The 25,946-nt window shown below is 41.9% G+C and overlaps 1 protein-coding gene across 1 annotated transcript in view; it reads right to left on the bottom strand.

Moving 5' to 3' along the window:
* SERPINF2 (serpin family F member 2) overlaps positions 1-25,946 on the bottom strand; it is a 248,280-nt gene that overhangs the window by 188,437 nt on the left and 33,897 nt on the right. Inside the window, exons 2-3 of the mRNA XM_085649072.1 lie at positions 25,648-25,714; positions 2,409-2,471 (exon numbers count right to left, since the gene is read on the bottom strand). Coding sequence (XP_085505198.1) covers positions 2,409-2,471; positions 25,648-25,710 — 126 coding nt within the window. The 5' untranslated portion in view covers positions 25,711-25,714. The remainder of the gene's footprint in view (positions 1-2,408; positions 2,472-25,647; positions 25,715-25,946) is intronic.

The raw sequence follows: 25,946 nt of genomic DNA, 5'->3' as shown, positions 1-25,946 counted from the left end.
AGAAGTCCTTTTGCACCGTTTGTTTCAGTGTAATTCGGTGTAGTATCTCTTTTTGGGGTACATAATATTGATTAGAGTTCTAGGTTTGAAAGTCTATGTGTGGGTATAAGAGTCAGTGCATGCTATGGGCAGTAGTCACAAGTCGGTGCCTATTTGATTCCTCTTCTATTGTGGGGTCTACGATCTCGGAGTTGGTAAGCCCAAATCCCATGCTCACAAGGAAAACAGAGTCAATTTGAGGGCTCTGGAGTTGTCATCACTATTTTGGTGATCAGCATATTCAGATAGTAGTAGTAGAAAGGGGGCTATGGTATGCCTCTCTGTACTCACTGCACGTTCTTTTCGCCTCCTGATAGGGGCCAGTGATTGTCATCAGGGCCTGATGTAAGGCCCAACCGTCTCTAGCAGAGACCCACCGCTGAGATATCCTGAACCTTTGCTGCCCTGTGATTTTCTCCCGCTCTCAGAGGTGTCGTTGCAAGGCGAGTCAGGGGTCTGCCCACCAACCCCCAGCCAGGCCTCTCTGTTGGTGTGCATTCCACCACTCGATTTTCCAATTGGAGTCTTCTTATCCTCAGAGGGGGGCTCCCCAACTAGCTCCGCTCCATCAGTCTGTGTCTGTCCCCATTCATGCCGATCTGGTGCTGTGTTGGCAGTCATCCCCCGGCATGCACAGAAAAACCCCGCTACTGGTCAGCTGCAATAATCCAGTAGCAATAATCCACTGGAGTAATTGGAGTGACATAGGTGCAATTTCAGTTAAAGCCATTGCAGCGACTCACTGATGCACTAGCCATCCACATGCAATCCACTCTCAACCAACTCAGCACGGTACTCCTTCAATCCACCTCGGCCGCTATGTTGCTCGTGGCCTCAGCAGAACAGTCGCCAGGGCTCCAGGACCAGAACTGTAAAGTGTGTGGGGTTTCACAGGGGGTTTGGTAATGTTCCCAGAGTTCTCTGTAGGCAAAAAGGGGGGAAACAAGTAATCTGGTGCCTCTTAAAATCTCATTTAAGGTGGCTGGTGAGGAGCAAGTGCAAGACGTACACTCACAGCACCATCTTGCCTTGGACTCATTATAGCTGTTTTCAATGGAAAGAAGTGCTACATAAATGTCTCATAGTTAAGTCACACTTGCTGTGTAATTTGGTCCTCCAATTACACATACTTCTATTGGCAGCGCTTATAGGTCATGGTGAACCAATAGTGGGAACTCTATTGCAAAATGTAAAATTTGATAATGCAGGGCAGGCCCACACATGCTTTATTAAGTGACAAGGCTGAGACACTGTGGCAAACATTTGTGTCAGGCTCTAAACTTGTCATTTGTAGCATGCCCACTAGCCCCATTGAAGCGGTTTATTTTTTTTTAGAAACACAAGAGTGATGTAAAGGGGCCTTACTCTTATCCTATCACATATTTTACATGGATGGCAATTAGAAAGAAGCGGCTCCCCTGGTTTGCCTTTGCTAAATGTGATATTGACCTGGTAACCTCTTATGTGAGACGGCACGAAAGCAGCAGCAGAAACAGGACCTAAACAGGATTCTAAGAGAGCGATTTAATTTCTGTAATTGACACTGCTTGACCTTCTGCTAACACATCAGAGAAAGCAACCAAAAGGTTTTGATGGGCTAAGGATGGGTCATGGGTTTAAGCTTGAGATGTTAGTGAACGGTTAATGGTTGTGCATCATCACCTCTGCTACCCCTGGCATTTTAATGACTAGATGTCCATGATACTATAATCCAGATATGTAGCAAGCTTTTAATATATCTAAACAGTAACGCATTTTCTATAACATCACCAATCTGTCTATTGGCCCCTGGGAGCCCATGGCTTTGCCCCCTATAGCCTCCACAACCAACTGCAAGCTACTTCTAGACAATGACCAGTGTTGTAACTAATTTGAGGACAGAATATTGACGGTAAAATATTGAAAGATAAGTGCATAAACGGACTATAGATTTACTTACCTTAAAGATATATTCATCACATAGGTACATGTATGTGGAGTTAGGCAAAGAAAATCTAGACTTACGTTTCTGTATTTTATTTTCGATATCCTGTCCTCGATATTCTGTTCCATTGATTTTGTTGATTCGATATTAAGGGGGCACGCCCATTATACCCACCTCTCCTGGAGTGCCAGTCCACACCCTTCCCCAATGAGAGCATGTAGGCAATTGCTTCTGTGCCCCACATAGGGGTATTAGGTGCTATTTAAATGTGGCAATACAATACAACCAACATTATGCTGCCAAAATATAGACAGGCTGCCAACATATAGACAGATCTCAAGCTTCCTAGTAGGCCCCGTTCACTCTGTTTTCGCTCTTCCACCCTCTGACAAGACCACCACCTACCCCAAAGGAATCATGTGCACCAGCAAAACGTAGTGCTCACCTCTGTGGCGTTCTCCTCTGCCTCGCCAGTATTGACGGCGTCATCAACCTCCAGTCCCAAAGCCTGCAAGGAAAAGTGAGCTGTAAAAGGAGGCATGTGTTTAATTCGAATAGATAGCTGCACATGACCTGGAGCAAAGATCTGTAATCTATCCCTTGTACCTCGGCTATCACTACTGCTTGCATACCCGTCTACACAGAATGTTTACATGTGCACTCCCTACAACATATACCTGTCAATGTATGATCTTCCAAAGACCAAACGCCACAGACTGATTGTATGTTACAGTCCTTCCCACTAAAATTTTGTCCCTGTGTGTTTTTTTTATTTTTACTCAGTCTTTCAGAAATGCAAAACATAAACAACATGGTGTCAGCGTTGGTGCATAGGAGCAATATGTAGTTCTGTTGGAGTAACACAATAGCATAAGTCACCTCTGCATAAGTAGTTATGCATCAATAAAATAGCCAAGATATGTACAAGATACAGTATATCACAATTAAATATCATCTAATAAATGCACAATAGACCATCTAGCGATACCTCAGGACTGAATATTCTGAAAGGAACAAACAAGACGAAAGAAAAAAACATTCACTTATAAACTTAAAGGGGTCATAACAAGTAAGGTAAGTAAAGGTCGGTGTTCGCTGCAGGGAGGGCATGAGGAGAGGTAAAGGCATCCTGCGTGGAGTACGGGCCATGGCACTCCCCTCCATATAGTACTGGACGATACACTGAAATGGGGTGCAAAGCCCAGCTTTAGTCAAAAAGCTGGAGCATCTGGAGTTTCACTGGGCTGAAGCAGGTGAATTCTATACACGAGATCGTTTTTTTGGAGCTTCCATAGGCGTTGGAACTTTGTCTCTGTCCTAGCTAGGTTGTGTGATATCCGTTCCATTGCTAAGATATGCCAAACGCAACACAACCATTGCACTATTGAGGGAGGGTCTGTCTGCTTCGGCATGAGTGCAATAAGTTGCCGCGCTGCTAAAAGCAGATAGCTGATAAGTTTTCAGTCTGCATGGGTCATTGCGGCTAAGGCCTGGTCTGATGCCCAAGATGATCGTGAGAGTGGGTAGCCTACAATGTCTTTAACATGGCCCAGTATCTCTTTCTAAAATGTAATAATTACTTTGCACGACCACCAGATATGGCATAAGTCCCTGCTTACAACGCCAGCAGAGATGGGAAGTATCAGGTACATAGTGGCGAGTCAGTATGATATGCAATACCATTGAAACATTAATTTATCCATTACCACTCCTGCTCCTTTCCCAGGGTTTACGGAAAGCAGGCACCGATACTGCTGAAGCTGGTTACAATAAGTTTTATTTCTTTAGCGAAGCAGCGAAAGACGCGTGTTGGTGGTCACTGCCACCTTGCTCACATTAATTTAAATGCAGTAGGTTTTAGGTATATCTAGCCATAATGTTTCCAATTGTTTGGGCATGATATCTTCCTGTGAAGTATTGTGCCATGTTGACTGGTAAGCATGGGTGGGCAGTGGTGGTGAGTGCTGAAGCGTAGGGTAGGTGTTGGATATGAGACCTCTCAAGCCATTATAGGCTCCGACCAGCTTCTCGAAGAGAGTGTAGGGATGAATGGCCGCAGAGTAAACCAAGGGGTGTAAGGCCCAGTGCCGCAGTTTGCAATATTGAAGCTGTGAGGCATCGCTTAGTTGATAGTCTGCTTGGCACTGCTCAATGGACTTCATAACGTCCCCCGCGAAGAGATCACAAAGTGTCCGACATTCCCTGTCGCTCCATAGGTGGAATGAAAGTACAGATGACGTGACCATATTGATATGGAAGCGCGAGACTGCCTCATAGGCCGGTATGTAGGTCACAACGCCTGGGAGGGAGACTTTGAGCTGAGAGTGTGTGAGAAGGAGATCATCCGCAAAGAGGCTAGTCTTGTGGGTTTGACCACCAAAGGGAATGCTTTTCACTGTTTCTGTGTTACGGATTGCAAGGGCAAGGGGCTCAACTGCTGGGGCAAATGATAAGGACGATAGCGGGAACCCCTGACACATTCTTTAAAGAATGGTTACAGGCCTAATGATTTGTCCATTTACCCGTAAAGTGGCTACCGGTGCCACATGAGGCAATTATCTTAGAGAGCAAACCGGCCCCAGCCCAATCTTTACTAACACAGCATGGAGGAAGGACCAGTTTAGCCTATCAAAAGCCTTCTCTGCGTCCAATGAGAGAAGGCATGATGGAATATCATAAAGTTGCGATTTTTCAACTAAGTGGGCTATGGGGCGTACGTTGTCCGCACACTGTCTATGGCGAATAAAGCCAACCTGATCCAGGTTGACAAGGCCCAGGAGATAGGATTCAAGTCTCGAGGCCAGTATTTTGGTAAGCAACTTTGAGTCCTTGTTGAGTAAGGCAGTGGGGCGATAAGAAGAGCGCAAGGTCGGGTCTTTGCCTGCCTTGGATATAAGAGAAATTTTGGCAGAGGCCATCGTGGACGTGATATCTGTTTCATGTGTGAAGGAATTAAATAGCTGCACCAGGTGGGCTTGTAGGTCAGGTAAAAAGAGTTGATAAAGAGAAGCCGGTAGGCAGTCAGGCCCGGGGTTTTACCCGGGAGTAGAGCCCAGACCACCACATGGAGTTCCTCGAGACTAATCGGTTCATCAAGGAGATCCGCATGGGATGGATGTAAAGGTTCCCATTTGCAGGCGCCCAAATATGCTTTGATCTGTACTGGGGGTGGATCTTACCGGGAGCATAACATTTGATAATAATCGTGAAAGGCTTGGAGTTTGGATCCTTCGGTTATCACCCATCCCCCCTCCCCTGTCTGCAACTTGGCATTATAAGTCCTGGCATGTACCTGACAAAGCCTACGAGATAGGAGTTTGCCCACCTCATAATAACGTTGTTTCAGCGCCAAGAGTGTGCGTTCAGCCTTTCCTGTTCGGTGTGAGTGAAGCTGGTTGAGTAGCACAGCGAGCTGCCGTTTGGTGCAATGTGAGGTTGTGGCTTTGCCCAATTGCTCTAATTGTTTAATTTCCACTGTTAAGTTAGATTTTACAAGTCTGGCCTCCCGTACCCAGGCAATAGCGATAGATGTGATTATAGGATGGATGGTCGCTTTAAATCAGTCCCAAAGTGTGTGTAGGACTAGAGCGGGGATATGCCAATTTAATATTTTGATTGTAAGTGATGTTTCTACTGTAATAATAGTATCTATCCGACAGGCCGTTGACGTTGCGTCTGCCCCGTCACTAGATGTTATGTTTGGGGCGACAGGCACTCTGCGAATTGAGGAAGTGGGTAGTTCAAATTCCACAAAGCAGGAAAGCGGGTGGGGGGAGTTACAGGTATCATGGTTTAGGTTAATTGTTACCAAGGCTTCACAGAAGTACGCCTTTTGTGGGTATGTAGTTGAGAAGAGGGTGGCTTCCAGCACACGGGTGGTGTGGGGGGCCACTAATACCCAACAGCAATCGAGGATGCACATTTTAGCTGGCAAAGATGACGGGCACACGAGAGGCCTCACAAGGGTTAAAAGTATGTTATGTTATGGAATGTTAACGGGCTGGGGAGTAGCATTAAACGTACATTTGTCTTGCAGCTTCTGAGACGCCACGGCCCTGAAGTATTACTTCTGCAAGAGACACACCTAGAGGAGTCATCACTATAAACCTTCGATAGAATGGGATAGGTCCTGAAGGCCCATGCAGGATACACATCCGACTCGCTGGGAGTGGGAATACTGATCAAAAAAACACTACATTTCATCTCTTGAAGAGTATGGAGAGATGATCACGGATGATATGTAGCCCTTAATGGGACATGGAACGGGACTCGTCTAAATATTTGTTCAGTTTGTGTCCCGCCTCAACTCTTGGCAATGTCTCTGCCTGACCTGGGGGACCTATTGTTGGAACTTCCCCTGGGAATTCTGTTGATGGGTGGGGACTTTAACGCCATCTTCAACACGAATATGGACAGAACTGGTGTCACAGCCGGGGAAAGGCGTGGGGGGCAGATCCCCTGCCTCAGGTTGCCTCAGCTACAGGGCTGGTGGATCTCTGGAGGCAGCTTATTCCTAACAGTCGACAATACACGTACTTCTCAGCACAGCATGGTAGTTTTTGCAGAATTGATTACTTAGCAACCCTCCGATCTCAACTGCCGAAATTTACGGCGGCAATGCAATTGGCGAGAGTAATATCAGATCACTCCCCGAGGAGGTCGAGCTGTCAGACCTGATTGTGGATTACCAAAGACCGCCTAGGTTATTGGCCTGGTATATGAAAGATAAGGAAACTAAAGACAAGATATGGAGATGCGCAGACTTATCCTTAAAGGAAAATCAGGGGTCTGTTGATTCACCCCTGACCCTATGGGAGCCATTTAAGACGGCGATAAGGCAATAATAGGGGGTAGGAAATAAGAATCCAGGCGACAATGCACAGACCTTGAGAGCAAAATATTAGAGATTGAAAGTAAAGCACAGGTGGCAGGATTGGAAATAGACAGACACCAATTCTTGCTCTGTCAACAAGATTTGAGAGCTCTGCAGAGGATCTAGCCCATAAACATGCCCTACCAGCGCAACAACGTCTCTATGACATTGGAGATATGGCAGCCAAATTGCTTGCATGGCTGGAAACCCGTGACAGAGAGAGGTTATGGGTACTTGAGGCAAAAGATGAGAAGGGGGATACTCATACAACTAACGTGCCAATAGCTGAAGCCTCCACCTTTTATTATGAGGCTCTGTATGCCTCCCGAACCTCCATGACTGAAGCTAACTGTATGTACTTTCTAACCAGGGAAAAATGGGAAGCCTTGGAGGCTGATCTAACTGAGGAAGAACTACAGCGGACATTGCGGGAGCTACAGTCGGGCAAGGCGCAAGCGTCTAATGGTCTATCAGAAGAGTTATATAATGGGTTAGCAGGGGTGGTGGTCAATCCGATGCTGACAATGTATCAAGAGACTCTCTGTGGACTGCAACAATAGTGGTCATACCAAAAGAAGGGAAGTCCCTAGCTGAGTGCAACTCATATAGACTGGTTTTCTTGCTCAATATGGAAGCAAAAGTATTGGCCAAATCCTTAGGAACTAGATTGCAAGAGGTTTTACCCTCGATAATACACACTGACCATTCAGGGTGTGTTCCCTGTAGGAGCATACGGCTCAATCTGAAGCGGCTGTATGGGGTACTCCACTTGACTGAATCGTGTCGAGAAACACAGACTGGATCACCTTAGACGCGAGGATGGTGTTCGACTCGGTAGAGTGGAACTGCATGTTTGTGGTGTCGGAAAAGGTTCTCCAAGTCCTAAATTCAGAGCATGCCTCAAACTGCTATACCAGGTCCCCATGGCTAGAGTCAAGGTACACGGTACAACCTCGCATAGCATGAGCTCTGGAGAGGCACCCAACAAGTATGCCCGCTATCCCCATGATGTTTGCTCTGGCTCTTGAACCACTAGCGGCGTGGGTCCGCCATGACCCCCTGATTTGGGGTATAATGGTGCTGGGAGGTTGGGAAGAAAAAAATCTCCCTTTACGCAGATGATGTGTTACTATACATTGCTCCCCCCAAAAGCTCCATAGTTAGAGTGATACAGGTGTTCAGAATATTTAGGGAGAACTCTGGATACACAATTAACTGAACTAAGTCAGTAATATATCCCCTGTCGGTTGAGACCCCCGCCTGCCTCATGACTGTCTGGCCCTGCTGAACCCCGAAGGTTTCTGATATCTAGGGATCTATGTTATGAGAGATCCACAGGATTTTCTAAGACGAAGTATTGACCCACAGCTGGTACTTAAAGTATTGGAGTATTAAGGTACTCTACCTATGGAGACGAAATAGCACGAAAGGGCCCTTTGTGTTTGTATGGAGAGGGAATCCACTATCGCCCAAATCGTCCCCCAAGGGGGGCAGCTAACAGAAAAACCCAAGCGTGGTCTGCCTTAATGGGGATCTATTAGGCAGAGCCCTGAAAGTGTAAACGATACTGCATGCACCCACACCTCCCTATCCCCCGTTGGTAAGTGCAACAGTTTGTCAACCACAGGAAATCCCACAAACAAAATTAATCAACCTTTTACGGAAAACAGAACATAACTAATATAAACAACAGACCAACAGGGTCCAACAGCGACTTCCACGGCATGCGGAGGATGGCACCTAAGCGCTCCAGCCCCGCTAGAGGAGTCACACTCCTGGGGAACAAGTCGCCGTAGGGGTGGTCATCAGAGGAGGAGCAGAGTCTAATACACAGTATAAGGGAAGTCCTCTCCTAGATAAGCAGAAGTACACAGGGCAGTGTCAATATATGTATGCTGGCGGATAACAGCGTGGTGGAGCGTCTATATAACGAGGAAGCCTGTGGTGGAGCGAGAGGGAGAGGCACCACCCCTAGGCCATGGAGGTGGTGAATGATGTCTTGCTTGGTTTCCTGTGCGGACGCTTCAGCCTGCCGTTTGTGGGGGGCTGTGGTTTCACCGTGGTCTATAGAGGCCAGAGATTTCTCCCAGAAGGCCCCCCTCACAGAGGGGGCATCGTGATGATCTTGAGGGTCGACAGCAAGGCCCAGTAGGTGTTTAGCCTCCGTGAGTGATCTCAGCGAGCAGCGCTTGCCCTCCTATGTGAACAAAAGGGTAAAGGGGTGGCCCCACTAGTAGCGAATCCCCAGGTCACGGAGCTTGTTGATGACAGGCTTATATTCTCGTAAGGAAAGCAAAATGGAAGCGTTTTTTGTAATTGGGAAGTGTGATGGAAACACAGACTTTCATAGGATCAAAAACAAATCAAGATGATGATGCACAAATAATAAATATTCACTGAAACCCTGATTAGCACACACTATCATTTGCGCCTTCAATGCAGTTTTATCAGTAAAACTGTGTCTCTGTGGAAATGTAGTGGCCATTTCAATGGAAAATGTACTGTTTATAAATGACAGTGTGCTATCACACAATGCTTTAGTTACATTAAAAAATCGCGCACCTTCTGTCCTTTAAAGCTACGTGGGTAGCAAACGTTTGTCATTCTAAAAATTGGGTTGTGGTTCTAAAAGGTTTGGGAAACACTGAGCTAGATTAATCTTCAACTGCAAACTATCTGTCTGCACCTGGCCAATACTTCACAGGCTCCGTTATCTCCCTTCGATTCAAGGTCCAGTTAAATGCAGGGGCATAACGCAGCCCCTGCATTTGGTCTGGTCTTAGTCTGATTTGCTTTTGCTTTCCCTCTCGCTAATAATAGTGAATTTAAATATTGATAGACCTAAACCACTCGTGTAAGTTTTACAATTGACCTTTGTTTAAAAAGCTTCCTGTTCATGGAATGTAAACAATAAGTGAACATTTTAATTCCAATGTGTCCATTACAAGTACCAAGTTGCGGAAAGCATTTTTTAAAATCTCTTCTTATAAAGACAGGATATGCTATTTTAACAAACCTGAATATGTTTTACTAAAACCTTATTTTCCTAACTACACACACACACACACACACACCCCTGTCCCCCGTCTTCGTGCCATACTGGCATCTCTCTATGTCTGGAATGCAATGTCAGTATTTAGAAATCTGAACACAGGATGGTGGTAGAGAGACAGATATGCGTGTTTGCGTCCCTGGGGTCGTGGTCATCCATTTTTGGTCTCTACTGGCTGGATGCGCCTAACTACAGTGTGCTTATCTGTCTCCGGTGTGCCACCAGCCACTAGAAAATAGAATGTTGTGTGTGCACTTACTCTGTGCTCTATGCCAGTGGTTCTTAACCTTATGAATTCTGTGGACCTCCCCACTTAATCACTACAGGAACCCAGGGATCCCCACTGAATCATTATTGGAATCAGGGGAACCCCACCGAGTCCTTATTAGAAGCAGGGGACACACAACCTAATCATTTTTGATCAACTGAACAGCATAACACTACACAGAAAAATACAGAAACAGACATTCATCAAACAAATACACAAATGATGACATATTTCATTTAAATTTGCACATATATCTATCTATATATATTACCATCAAGACCCATCCATACACAAAGACAGGCTTGTGGATATAAACAAGAAAAGGAGGGAAGAGGTTCAATAGGTGTTGGACTTACCCTCCTCTGTAAATTGTGAAAAACCAAACAAAGTCCAACCTTTAACTACATAAATGTTACTATCCTTCTTTCTTCAGTATTTGAGAAAGCTGGTCAGTTTTCCTAAGTCTGTATAGGAAAAACACACTATTTTGTTAAGATAACCCTCACCCACCAAAAGGTCCCTTGGTGGCATGCTTCATCATCGGGTTCTTCCCGCCCCGTTGCGGGACGGGGCTTGCTATGACCGACGCCGTGGGAGCATTTATTAGTGAAGTGATGCTATGTGTGATGTGAGAGTGGAAGGGTCGGAGTGGATATAGTGCGATTAAAAGTACCTGGCTGTGTGGAAACTAAAATTGTAATACTCCTTATAGCTGGTATTATTAAAAGCGGAGAGTAGAGGTTTGTATGCTACGATGGGCTACTACCTCACTAGTCTACATGTTTTGAAGCCATACCCCTGACTTCTCATCAGGACCAAAAAGTGATCCCTGTACCACTCTGTGTTAGAAAACAACCTTATGGATGTGCCTGCTCAATTTTGCGGATTTTAGTGCATTTAGAAAAACATGGACTGATTCAATACCTAATTGGTTTGATCATACGAGTTTTAGTATTGTAAGGATAGAAAATCATGATTAATTACAGTAATATTGCAATTATTGGACCACATCACCAAACTCGTGGGAGGTCTACTCAGTGATATATTTTTCTCATGTGCACGGCAACTTATGATTCAAATGCGTGCTGTGCTGCCCCTGATTGTCACATACAATACATTACAAGACATACCAAATAAAACATAAAACACACACTCTTAATGGTTGGTATCCATAGCATTAGAAACTGTGCCTATAGATCTTTTTGCCTCTGTTTTGTCACTGTAATGGGAACTGGGGAAAGCTCCTTAAAATCAAATACAGAAAAAAACGTGTCTTACAGAAAATGCGTGTAGCAGAATTTACATACACTAATGTTACCAAACTATAGCCCCATGAGCTTTTGCATGGGAGAGGAGGAGCGCTTGTAGTCACACACTGTGGGAGACAAAATGTAAAGTAGATGGACAAAAAGGTTTTGTTGAAAAACGATACATTCGTCGTCTCTAGATGCTCGTTATCTTGGGGGATCGGATGTGCCGTACTTACATTATCAAAGTTGCTCTCTCACCCTAGCAATGCCTCCCCATGGCTCCGATGAACACAGAATGACTGACCTAGGCTAGTTTAAGTACCTGCATTCATCAGTGTTTCGCGCTTGTATGGAAAAAGGCTGCAATGTAAAACCTCTCGAAATGGCCGCCCAATAATGGAACGTTACCTCGGCTATGCAAGGTTACTTCCACATCTCACTATTAACCGTAGGAGATCCTGCTATTCTCGGAAATGGCTGAAAAAATATGATTATTACCGGTTACTGCTAATAGAGGAAACTTGTGGTTAACTTTAAAAATAAATAAAGCACGCTTTTCGGTAAATGTTCTTTTGGATGCCCCTTATGGTCCCTATAGTAACCTGTATAGAGTGTGACTGTGTTCTTTTCCTTTCTGGCTCACTGTAGATACATACTGCAGATTCGTCCCACATGCACACTCATTTAGTGATCTAAGGTCTTATTGACCTGTTGCCTGTCAGAACTTTCGTCTTAGTGAATAAGATTAATGTTTTTCCTCCTGAGCCTCTCTATTTGATGTAGAAGAACCTCTAAATAGAGTCCCACTCGTGACTTGTGTAGGACACCCATATTTGCTCCCATCATAAAAACCAGCTTACCCTCATGGTAACTGTGTTGGTCGTCCCTTCACATAGTGTGATTTTACGAAGAATTGGAAGCTGTGAGTTTGAGATGAAAAAGTAGGGAAGGCTGGCTCCTATCATTCCTGGTGTGGAAAAAACAGAATAGTTGTCAACACTTTCTGGGAATATGCAGGATCTCATTATCGGCAGACCTTGTCATTTCAGTTGTCCACATAGGATGTCGCCATTGCGTCCTGTGACATTAGTGCCCAAACGGAACACCCAGCGTTGTTCCTTCTCAGATAGTGCCCCCTCGTTGTGCACCTGCTCTATGACTGTCCATTGTTTGTCCTGTATAGTGTGGGTGGCCTCCAGGTAATGTGATGACATTTTTGTAGTTGTTCTTTTACACTTGATATTGCTCTTGTGCTCACAAGTGCATGTTTTAACTGGGCATGTGGTCATCTCAATGTTGTGTTTTCTGCATGGGCAGGTGATCATGTAGATCACGTTCTTGCTGTTGCAGTTAATGAAGCGGCGCAGTTCCCACTCTGTGTTGTTCTGGAAAGTGACATTTTTGCTCTTTTTTTTGTCAAATTGCACATGCTACAGTGTCCACATGGGTAGTGTCCACTCAATGCTGGAAGCAGCGTAATGGTTGATTATGCTTGTGTAGTTGCACGTGGCCCGGTGTGAACCAACATGTCTCGCAGGTTTCTTTGTCTCCTGTGTGAAAACATAGGTTTGGGTAGGTTTAGGTGGCCGCTGTTCAGTATATGCCAATGTTTGTTTTTTATTTTGGTGACTTGGTTGGAACCTGTGTTGAAAGTTGTTATACATATGGATCTTTCTTCTTTTGTTTTTTCCGGTACTAGTTCTAACAGAGCCTCCCTGTTGTTATTCCTGGCTCGTTTGAGTGCTTTGTCTACCACTTTGGTTAGGTAATTTCTCTTGCTGAATTTCACTCATAAATCTTCCTCCTGTTTCTTGAAGTCTCTTACATTAGAGCAGTTCCTTTATTGTCCATCTCCTGTACATTTTGTCTCCCACAGTGTGTGACTACAAGCGCTTCTCCCCTCCCTTGCAAAAATTCATGGGGCTATAGTTTGGTTACATTAGTGTATGTCAATTCTGCTACACGCATTTTCTGTATGACACGTTTTTTCTGTATTCGATTTTATAGAGCTTTCCCCAGTTCCCGTTACAGTGACACAAAAAGAGGCAAAAAGATTTTTAGACATAGTTTCTAATGCCATGGATACCAACCATTAAGAGTGTGTGTTTTATGTTTTATGTGGTATGTCTTGTAATGTATTGTGTGTGACAATCAGGGGCAGCACGGCACCCACTTGAATCATAAGTTGTCGTGCACATGAGAAAAATATATCACTGAGTAGACCTCCCACGAGTTTGGTGATGTGGTCCAATAATTGCAATATTACTGCATTTGATCATGTTTTTCTATACTTACAGAACTAAAACTTGTATGATCATACCAATTAGGTATTGTATCAGTGCATGTTTTTCTATATGCACTAAAATCTGAAAAATTGAGCAGACAAATCCACAAGGTTGTTTTCTAACATAGAGTGGCAGAAGGATCACTTTTTGGTCCTGAAGAAAAGTCAGGGGGATGGCTTTGAAACATGTAGACTAGGGAGGTAGTAGCCCATCGTAGCATACAAACCTCTACTCCCCACTTTTGATAATACCAGCTATAAGGAGTATTACAATTTAGTTTCCACACAGCCAGGTATTTTTTAATCCCACTATATCCACTCAGACCCTTCCACTTACATCACACATAGCATCACTTCACTAATAAGTGCTACCACGACGTCGATCATAGCACACCCCGTCCCTCAGCGGGCGGGAAGAATCCGATGACGAAGCTTGCCACCAAGGGACCTTTTGGTGGGTGAGGGTTATTTTAACAAAACAGTTTTTTTTCCCTATACAGACTTAGGAAAACTGACCAGCTTTCTCAATTACTGAAGAAAGAAGGATAGTAACATCTCTGTAGTTAAAGGTTGGACTTTGTTTGGTGTTTCATAAAGACTGGCTCTGACACAGCACAGGATAACAGTTTGTAGACCAGCGAGATTCTAATTCAAGGTTTTAGCCAACATAAACGCGTTTCGGCCAGGGAAACCGGCCTTTGTCACACATGGTGGGCGCCATATTGAGCTCACCTTTTATCTTGTAGGCAGATCACATGTTGCATAAACATAATAGGAAAGAAAAACATATCTATACATGCAGCAATAATATAAAATTGTAACAGTTTCACTTTTCTAGCATATTTGATGCAAGCCCAGCTCATTTAAGATACCATAACTCCTACTACCTAATGCGTGCACTGCTAATCGAGTCCACACTTTTTAGAGTTATAACATCGTGAAGACCAGCCAGTTAAATACCAACATCCAGTGTTGGGACCTCACTGCAAAACTCAAACTCGTGCCAAACACCACACAGCACAGGTAAACGGTGGAGAGATTTAAAAGCCTGGGCCACAATGTATGCCTACTATACTCAGAAATGTTAATACATTGTGCCCTTAACAAAATCAGGTTTCTCAAAGAACGGAAAGTATCACACATTACAATTTCCCCGTAATCATTTGCCAGACAATGTCCTTTGTAAAATGGAAAATAAAAGAGAGTTATTTTTCTCTTCCAGGTGCCACTTAGAGGAAAATGTTCATTTCAGTCACTGACTGTGATTTATACCTTTGGAAAGTCACAAGTCTCTCCTAATGGTGCATAGGGGTCAAATAGCTGAACCACTGATAACACCAGATGCCAAGTAATATATTGTTCTTAAGGTTACAAACCCTCTGTAACCTTATTTTTTCCTGCACCATTTAGATGTAAAATGTGCATTTGAATGTAAGTTGTAACTCCATGTGACCGAGCTAGGAGGTTCCAAAATAAAATTCAAGCAGTTCGTGTTAAACATAATTCCTATTCAGTGCACAGTGTTTAACCTTCAATTAAAGTACACATCCTTCCGTGCTTTAATGTAAACGGCTACTAAAACCGCGTGAATACTCCTCGGAGGTGCTGGCATGACTGTCTTCGCAGCTGAATGCTGCTAGCCCGCTTCCCAATAGCTCCAATTACCTCCGTATTGATTACCAGCCGTTTCAAACGCCATCCGACGTCTCGACCGCAGGCAGTCCGCAGTACACATTCAGTACCAGCTCGGGGGGCTCCGCGGAGTATTACTTATAGTATACAGTCCACCAAAAGCGTTGGTTGCCACGGTGCACCTGAATGAAGGGGACATTATAACTAACCCAAGGGATAGGAAACTTTTCTTTCAATTGAGGATAGGTGCCCTCCCTTTAAGGTCTTTAACCGGGAGGTGGAGGGGTTCTACCGATACTACCTGTCCTGCCTGTGGAATTACAAAATAGTCCATTGGGCACTTCTTGTTTTCCTGCAAAGCCTATGCAGCCCCACAACGTATTTGGTTAGCACCGGCCTGTAAAAATGTAGGTGCTCCCAGCAGCTCTGTAGCTATGAGAATTATTTGCACTAGCTCCTGTCTTCAACTGACTGTAGCAACCGCTAAATTTTTGGGGTGGGCATGGTCCATTAGGCAGAGTGTCATTGTTTAGGAGCTATTTAATTAAAAGAACGTAATATTGGTTACTGTGCTAATGCATTGTGTTTATATCTAGTTTTCCGAATTCTGATTGTCTGTACATTTTATGAGGTATGATTTTAACAATGTTTTCTAAAAATTATCATTGTGTGTACTGCTTTTATGAGAATTTCTCGAATAAAGCCTCTTGATTGATTGAAGGGGAGTGTCAGTGACGAGACTAACAGCTCGTTAACACATTACCATCAAGACCCGTCCATGAATAAAGACAGGATCTGACACAGCACAGGAAGGATAGCAGTTTGTAGACAACCGATATGTTAATTCAAGGTTTTAGCCGACATGAACGCGTTTCGGCCGAAGCACCGGCCTTTGCCACACATGGTAATAGGCACCATATTGAGCTCACCTTTTATAGTGTAGGCAGATCACGTGTTGCATAAACATAAAAGAAAAGAAACACAAATCTATACATGCAACATTAATATAAAATTTTAACAGTTTCACTTTTCTAGCATATTTATGCAAGCTCAGCTCATTTTAGATACCTTAACTCCTACTACCTAATGCGTCCGCACTTTTTAGAGTTATAACATCCTGAAGGCCAGCGGTCTTACATATATATTCCCCAGTCTGGGTAAGTGGATTTGCTGGAGTGCTTCCTAATGGTCAGTGGTACAGGAGAGAGGCGATACACCTCACGCCTCTTTAAACATCAAAGACATTTCCCCCTAGTTAAGAGAAGGCCGACACTCGATTCCTTAGGGCATTTCATTTTATTCAGCACTTGCTCACAGGAACGCGTTTTGGCTGATCATTCAGCCTTTGTCAACCTAAAAGCCTTGTGTTTTTTCGCAGTTTAAATATTCTCCACAGGCTTGCAATCACATAGACAAGATACTTTCTCCTTTGAGTCATAAACATGGTTGTGTGTTCGTACCGACTGATTGCAAGCATGCATGAAAATTACGAACAAAAAAAACATTTAAAAGCTAAACAGCAGTTCATGCAATATTTTCTAAAATGCAGTAGTGGAAATTGTAATTTCTTTTAAGTATTTTGGTGCCCTAAATGCACAAGACTTTCACAGTCAGTATATTTCCTCTGTCGACTTGTAGCTTCTTTGAATGTGCTTTTCAAACCTTCTTAAGCACTCACAGCCATGTATCTGACGCCATGTATATGACTCAAAGGAGCTAGTATCTTGTCTATGTGATTGCAAGCATGAGAATTTCTTTTTAGTATTTCAGTACTCTAAATGCACAAGACTTTCACAGTCAGTATATTTCCTCTGTCGACTTGTAGCTTTTTTAAATGTGCTTTTCAAACTTCTAAACTAGTGCTTAAGAAGGTTTGAATAGCACATTCAAAGAAGCTATAAGTTCCTGTAAGCAAGTGCTGAATAAATTCAAATGTCCCAAGGAATTGAGTGCGGGCCTTCTCTTAACTAAGAGGAAATATATATGTGTGTGTGTGTATATATATATGTGTATATATATATATATATATATATATATATATATATATATATATATATTATCTACTGGCGGTCGCCAGTATATAGTTATAGTTACAACCTAGTTTCCATAGGAAATCTCAAAATTCTATTTTGAATAGCTTTGGCGCCGGTTGACGAATCCTCGCGAAATTTTCAAAACTAATGGGGCGCTCCGCTCAGCTCCTACCCTGAAAGTTTCGGGGTGATTTGTCAAGCGGGGGCCGAGAAAAAGGAGGGGTCCCAAAACGCGTTTTCCCGATGCATGACTTGCTTCTATGGTAACAGGCAGAAGGCAGATTGGGGGAAGGGTTTAAATGTATTTCAGTTGGAAAGGGTTGAAATGTTTAACCAATAGAAATGTGTGTTTGCTTTTGAGTTTATGTGTGAAGGATTGTGATTTGATGTTTACATGTATATGTGTGGAAAATGAAAGGGAAACTTTTCCATTCTTTGTTTTTGCTGAGAGGTGCACAGTGCAGAGATTCTGTAAAAGAAAATATGGTGAGTGACTGATATACTTCTTAATCTACAAAACAACTTGAAAGATGAGTTATTTAATTGTGAGGGGATGTATGTAGACTATTTTGATTTTAATCAGACTAATGGTTTTCTCCTGCTAAAGTGTAGGGAGTACTTTTTTTCTCTACAATCTTATTGACAGTGTGTGTGCATGTAGAAACCATTCTGTGATAAGCATTTGTGTTTTTCATGTGTTTGCAGACAGATAACTGTGCAGTTTTTATATTTTGGTAGAATTAGAAACCAGTCATTGTTTATGAATTTGTGAAATGAGTTATGTTATGTTTCTATACTAAAATGTAGTAGTTCTTCTAGATGAAGAAATGTGTTTTGGTATAGTGCAAGGGATAGTGTTGTTTGTCTAGAATCACACAGTGAGTATGTATGCATTTGGGAACCACTGTGAGAGAAGCATTTGGTAACATTGTGTATTTGCTGACAGATAAATGTTTTAAAATATGTCTTGTTGTCAAGTTTTAGTAGCATTAGAAGGCAGTTTTTGCTTATGCTTTGATTAAATGAGTCAGGCTTTGACACAAAAGTGCAGTCCTGAAATATGTAGATTGTGTGCAGTTCCCTTATCAGTTCCACAGTAGTGAATGATGTTTGGTAAAGTCCTAGGTATAGTGGTTGTTGTGACCCATTCAGCATCATGTACTAATCCATTCACTGTGCGAAAACTCAAACACTTATAAATTCACCAAGATACTATCTTTGCAGTACTCTAATCATTCAGTCAGTGCCTAAGTATTCATGCACAGAACCAGGAGTTCGCACATGGACTGCTTCAAACTCCTATCCACTATGTATGCAGTCTTCTAACCACCTAGACACTTGTCTTTCACACTTTCAATTCCCTAGTCAGTATCCGTACAGTCCAGCAAACATCCTGTCACTGCCTTTGCACTCCTCTAGTGACCCATTCAGTACCAAGTACTAATCCATTCCCTGTGCGAAAAGCCTACCACTTATAAATTCACCTAGGCACTCTCCTTGCTGTACTCTAATCATTCAGTCAGTACCCAAGTAGTCATGCAGTGAGCCAGGCCTTACCACATGGACTGCTTTAAATGCCTATTCACTATGCATGCAGGCCTCTAATCACCTACACAGTTGTGTTTCACACCTTCAGTTCCCTAGTTAGTATTCATACACTTCTAGCAAACACCCTGTCACTCACCCAGTGTGTCTCCTTATAGTACTGTAATCATTTAGTCAGTTAGCATGTAGTGTTTTAGGGCCATATGTAGGTAAATTACATTTACCGATTCTTAAATACCGAATTTTACAGATTCGGTATTTATGAATCGGTAAATGTAATGTAGGTAAATTATTACCGATTCGGTAAATATCGGTATTTAAGAATCGGTATTTACCGAATCGGTAATAGGGGAGGCATTATCATGGGTGGCAGGGTGTCACATTGACACCCTGTTGCACCCCTGATTCGTGCATGTGTGCACATGTGGCGCACATACATGCCCTAAGGGCATGTATGTCTGCCACATTGCACATTTCAAATAGCACAATAATGCTTTTTTACAGGTATTCGTCATTTACCATCAACTTTTAGTTGGTGGTAAATAACGAATCCACACACCGATGAGACACTCTCCCTACATATCATTTCAGGATTCGGTATTTACCGAATCGGTAATTTTACTGATTCGGTAATTTTACCGATTCGGTAAATTACTGAATCCTGAAATATGCCCCCTACATAGCAAAAGCCTAAATACCGGTAGGTAACGGGATATTTACCGAAAATCGGCCGTTACCGACCGGTATTTGGCTTCCTACATATGGCCCTTAGTGAGGTAGGCTTTAGGGCATGAACTGCTTCAAAGTAGTATGCACTATGCATGTAGTGTTTTAACCATCGTCACACTTGTGGTTCAGGGCTATAGTTTCTTAGTCAGTTTTTATATAAAATGTGTTTGTACAGTAATAGAATAGTATAAATTTGAAAGTTATTAATATACATTTATTTGTGATTCTTTTTTACAGGTACAGAACAGGAGTGTTTCTCATCTGTTTGCAATCTTCTCGTGCAAGATTGTTTGGAAGAAGGGTTCTTAGGTGTTTCATCATACTTGCCGTGCCGCACGTGTATTTTTTGTTAGGATCCCCTCGCAACAGAACTCTTTTGCAAATCTTGCGCGTGACAAAGGTGGCATGGGTCTTTGTTTGCCCCTCGAGAAAAGTAGAAAATTTCCACATCACTGAAGGAAAACGTTGTGGGCGTGGTGCGTCCTCCAAAAATTCATCCTTAGATTCGGTGAATATTTTAAAGCGACAACATTTACAGTTTTTGTAAGATAAACTTATAAAATTTTGTTAGCTGTAAACATTGTATATATCTGTGATTTGTATCTTGTGGTATTTTGTTGAGAATAGCATGTTGTTGTTTTTTTAACAATCTTTGTGATTTTTTTTTTTTTGCCTGCTATTAAGTGATGAGTACGATTGAAATCACTATTTTTAGTGAAATATAATATATTCTGAGAACAGCAAAAAAGGCAAAAAAATTACTTTGTGGAAATTATGCTGTGTTGTAAAAAATGTATTATTACATGTTAGAATTTTTTTTTCCTTTTCTTTCACAGATCCAAATTTTAAAATAAGCAATTTTTAAGAATTATGATTGGAATGAAAATGTGAAAAAAATGTGTACCATTTTTTTTCCTATTACTGTGAAGGTAAGTTTAACTAAGTCTCAATATGCAGAATGAGGAGGTCTGCAAGAAGCTACAAAGTGGAAACATGTTTCTAAAAACACTCTGTTTATACCTATGTAGTTTTGAAATCTGACCATAATCAGATATCATGTGACCTGCAAAAAAAGAGATTTGAGGGGCTCATAATATTTCCTATTTTAGCTATTGAAGGACCACAATTATTTCAATAATTCTTCTTTGAACATCTTTGTAGACAAAACTCTGTGCTTACCTTTTATCATTCGCAAGGAATTTTGAAAATGGAAATATGTCACCTTTTGTAACATAGTTATTGTGTAAGATACTCTTTCATATTTACAAAGAGAGGAAAAGGCACTCTGTGCACTTTTTATACTCCATGTAAATACAACCTCATCATGCAGACCACTTTGTTTTGAAAGGGTGTTCTATAAGTGTTGTTGTGCATGATTGCACTGAATACTCATAGAACAAGACACGTCTAGATTTATCAGAAATCATAAATCTCGATATGTGTGTGAATGGTGCACCATTCTAAAATTGGTGTAGGAAAGCACAACAAGGAGAATTGTTTTCATTTCTCCACATTTTTATATCTTCAATGCATGCTGAAATGTTCAGCATACATTGAAGGAGAAAAATGCATTTTCTCATTGTTTTTGTGCAGGAAGGTGTGTCTTCCTGCAGAAAAACAAACAGCACAGGACACAGATATCCTTGCACTATGGTGCAAGGGTGCCTGTGTCACCACATGGCTGCAGTTTAAGCAGCCGTGCAGACAGAAGCATAGATTTACAACATATTTATGTACATATGTTGCATCCCTGTGCTTCGGAAGTACTACAGCACACTGCAGTTAAAGAGGTTACTGTGTGATGCTGCAGCACTTCCTCATACTTCTGCACTTATACATTCACCATACGCTACTAATGCATTCATTCAGTCAATTATGTACTACACATACATTCATCTAAACTAACACTAACAAAGAAATGTAGCTCTTTTTTTAAACCAGGAAAGTTAGTTCTTACAAGAACTTTTTTTTTTTTCTTTCTTCTTTTATAATTTTTTTTGTTTTCTGAATTTTATTTTATTTTTTTTGGTTTTTCTGCACAAAAAAAACAAACAAAAACAGGAGAAACCAAACAATGAACATCAGGGAACAATAATTCTTATTTTTTTTTAAACTAGCAAATGTGGCTCACCATAGCACAAAGTCGCATTGCACTTAGTGCAGAGCACTTTTAAAAATTGAAATTGAGGACGGATGTCCAAGGTTTGGGCTGATGGATGCACTCTTGATGTGCTCGGCTGCGATGAGGTGGATGGCGCAGGAGCAGGAGTGTTTCTCATCCGTAGGCACTCTTCTCGTGCAAGATTGTTCGGATAAAGGGTCCTCATGTGCTTCATCATACTTGCCGTGCCGCAAGAGTATTTCTTGTTAGGATCCCCTCGCAACAGGACTCTTTTGCAAATCTTGCACGTGACCAAGGTGGCATTGGTCTTATTCTCCCCCTCGGGAAAATTAAAAAATGTCCACACCACTGAAGAAAAACGTTTTTTGGGTGGTGCCTCCGCCAAAAATTCATCCTCAGAAGTATGAGGTGATGCAGGTGATGCCTGCTGCCCTGAAGCCATTTTTGGTTGAAAAAAGTTAGAGCTAAGTGTAAACTTAGTCTAAAAAATCTTCTTCTCTCCAAAGAGATGGTGTTCTAAAGAAGGTCAAAGAAGAATGATTGAAATGGGTGGGGTCTTTCAATAGTTAGAAGAGGAAGTGTAATGAACCAATCAAATCTCTTTTTTTGCAGGTCACATGGGATCCGCGCACCCTGCGTGTACGCTGCACGCACCCAGCGCGTATCCGCGAAATTGGATAAAAAAATAATTATAGGATTAGATGTAAAAATATTTTAGTTTTAAGACTAGTTTAGAGTTTGTCTTCAATTAATATTCACATGAAAAAAAAATATATGTTTTTTTAAATGTTAAATACTTCGTGGGATCCGTGCACCTACCGCGTCATAGACGCAGATGACGCATCGCGGAAGCGCGTAAACGTCGCGTTACGTACATCGTACATGTCGTGTATAGGCTGGGCGTCGCGTACCGGTCGCATTGCGATCGCTCACTAAACACGTACCCGACGCATACCATGCGCGGATGCTATCGCGTAGGGATTGGGAACGGTGCGCTTAGGGTGCGCGGATCCAAAAACATTGAAAAATATATATGAAATAAAGTTTTGCACATAGTTAAAAAAATATTTTGAAAAATATAAACAAATATGTTTGAAAAACCAATTAAGTTCAAATAATATTTTTAAATTTTTAAAAGAATTAATTGAAAAAATAAGTTTAAAAAACGGTGATAAAGTATTTGTAAAAGAAATGTAATTAATAAAACTGACACACTGAATTTGAAAAATATACAAATCCAATCTAAATAATTAAACATGATATCTTCAGAGATAAGTTATAGATAGGAATTAGCATTTAAAAAACCCTTGAAATTCACTGAAAAAACCATAGGTTTCATGCACGTTATAGTTAGGAATTGGCATTTAAAAAACCTTTGAAATTCACTGAAAAAACCAAAGGTTTCAGGGGCGTTATAGTTCGGAATTGGCATTTAAAAAACCTTCGAAATTCCCTAAAAAAAACATAGGTTTCAGGGGCGTTATAGTTAGCTGGACATTTCCCTCGTACAAAACCATAGAAATTCCCCTGTTATAGTTAGTTCAGCTAACTATAACTCGCCCCCACGCAATGCACTGCTGATGACGTCACATATTACATCACTCATGACCTGGTCAGTGACATCACTGATGACATCTCAAATGACATCACTGATGAAATCAGTGATGACGTCATCCATGTGATAAATTAGTGCATCTTCTCACACCCTAATATAACGTTTGATACACCGATTCAAAATTTCAGACGGCCATTTTGAAAGCCATAGATACTCCAATACCAATAACTACATACCCACTCATTGACTCTTAGGTCTACATACACCTCCACTCACTCACCTGTACAGTCACTCATACTTACAGTCACTCAGTACAGGACAATCATATGCATTTATACACCTATATAGACACTCACACATCGCCAATCATCCATTGAGGTACTGACACACCTAGTCAGTCATGCAAATAATTAATTACAGTCCAATTTACTCACCTATACAGTTAAACACACTCAAGTTCACTTACTCATAAAAATACTAACAAATTCTGACGCTCTTATACAATTACTGATACAAGCACACACTCATCCATACAGCCACTCCCAAAATCACACACACTCACATATAAATAGCTATATACTCTTACACACATATACACTGCGTTTCACATATGTAGTTACTGACACATGTACAACTGAGATATACATTCAATCACTAACACACCCTTACATACAGTCACCCAACCATACAGTCCATCACAGATGCACTCTTAAAACAATGCACCCACTGAATCACCCACTCACACATCTATGCACAGAGTTGCACACACCCTACACACACAAACACTCAGGCACCCATACAGATACTCAGACAACCAATCAATAACCCATATAGACACTGATATAGCTATTCACAAAACCATGCAGTCACTTATACAACACACAGACACATACAGATATTCACACAGTTTAGTCACTAGTCTGCAGTAAGATAAATTTAATGACTGACTTATAGAGTCAGTTACGCACCTAGAAAATCACCCATTCACACACTTATACACCCACTCATTCTTCCATAGGCCTTTCACTATAAATATATAGAACATATTTAAACTTCTCAGAACAACACACATTCACTGGATGATGTCATCAGTGATGTCATAAGTGATGTCATTTAAGAGTCATCAGTGATGTCACTGACCATGTCATGAGTGATGTAATATGTGACATCATCAGCAGTGCATTGCGGGGGCGTGAGTTATAGTTAGCTGAACTAACTATAAGAGGGGAATTTCTAGGGTTTTGTATGGGGGAAATGTCCAGCTAACTATAACGCCCCTGAAACCTATGTTTTTTTTAGTGAATTTCTCAGGTTTTTTAAATGCCAATTCTTAACTATAACACCCCTGAAACCTTTGGTTTTTTCAGTGAATTTCAAAGGTTTTTTAAATGCCAATTCCTAACTATAACGTGCATGAAACCTATGTTTTTTTCAGTGAATATATATATATATATATATATATTCACAAACACACACAAACAATTTTAATGGAAAGGTTGGAGCTTTTCTTAATTCAATTGAGGCTACTCATAATCCATACAATATCTTCCTTGATGCACTTGCACTGCTCCCACGTATCAATATGAGGCTACCAACTTTATTTTCTGCCTCCAATTTTACATTTTGCTTCTTTATTTCTATGCACTTTAATTATCTGTTAATATTATTTAATTGTCTAAGCAGTCGCGGACCCCCTGAGTAGGCTCCGCGGAACCCCACGGGTCCCTGGACCACAAGTTTAGTACCACTGCTCTATGTCATGCTGCATTCAGACTGTCAATGTACTACTTCTTCACCTATCCAGCTTTGCATCTAGCAATTCCCTGGTGGAGGTCAGGCTGCTATGTTTGTCCCTTTCTATGCACCTACTCACCTTCTTCTGTAGGTTGAACTGATGTGTATATTTGCCCTTTCCATCCATGCGCCCGTTAGTGGTCAGAATATCTGGGGTGTACCTGGATGTCAGACTACAATATGTGCACCTAACCAATTACCTATAACCGCTCCATGCAGGGTGTCGCATAGCTGTGGATGTGTACTCAGCCCTCCAGCGGTACCCCACAGGCTAGATATGAGATTGCTTTATGTGCATCTGGACGTTGTCTTCATACATCCATTCTTCCAGCTGCAGATGCAAGCCAAAATGTCGAGTGTGCACTTTTCGTGTCACCTGTACTGCATCTGGGTGAGATAACTAAATTCATGGACAGACTGCTGAATCTACAACTCCCTGCTGGCTGTAAGTCACACTAATGTGGATGTACCTAACCCTCATTTTCCGCCCCCTGCTGGCTGAAGGTCAATATGTGTATCCACAGTTCCCATCCATGCTCAGACTTACCCCTGGTGGACTGTAAAGAGTTGACACAAATAGCAGCAGCAGGACAAGGAAGGTCTTCTCCATTATTCTGAAATATAAGACAGTTGGTTTAGTCCTTGGCACCTGAGAATATAATTTCAAAACCCCAGAATCAAAGACTGATTTTAAAAAGTACCACAAGGTTGTAGAAGGAACACGCTTTGAAAAGGATACTAGATTCTGCCGACATTTTGGTATAGGTAACAGTCCACAAAAGCACATTTTGAAAAATGTAAGGACCCCAGGTATTGTGAGTGCTTAGCCCTTCGATCAATATTGCT

This window comes from Triturus cristatus, chromosome 3_2, assembly GCF_964204655.1.
Source record: "Triturus cristatus chromosome 3_2, aTriCri1.1, whole genome shotgun sequence".
In the NCBI taxonomy this organism is placed as follows: domain Eukaryota; kingdom Metazoa; phylum Chordata; class Amphibia; order Caudata; family Salamandridae; genus Triturus; species Triturus cristatus.
Note: the sequence above shows the minus strand (reverse complement) of the source record. Positions and strands in the feature narration are given on the sequence as shown.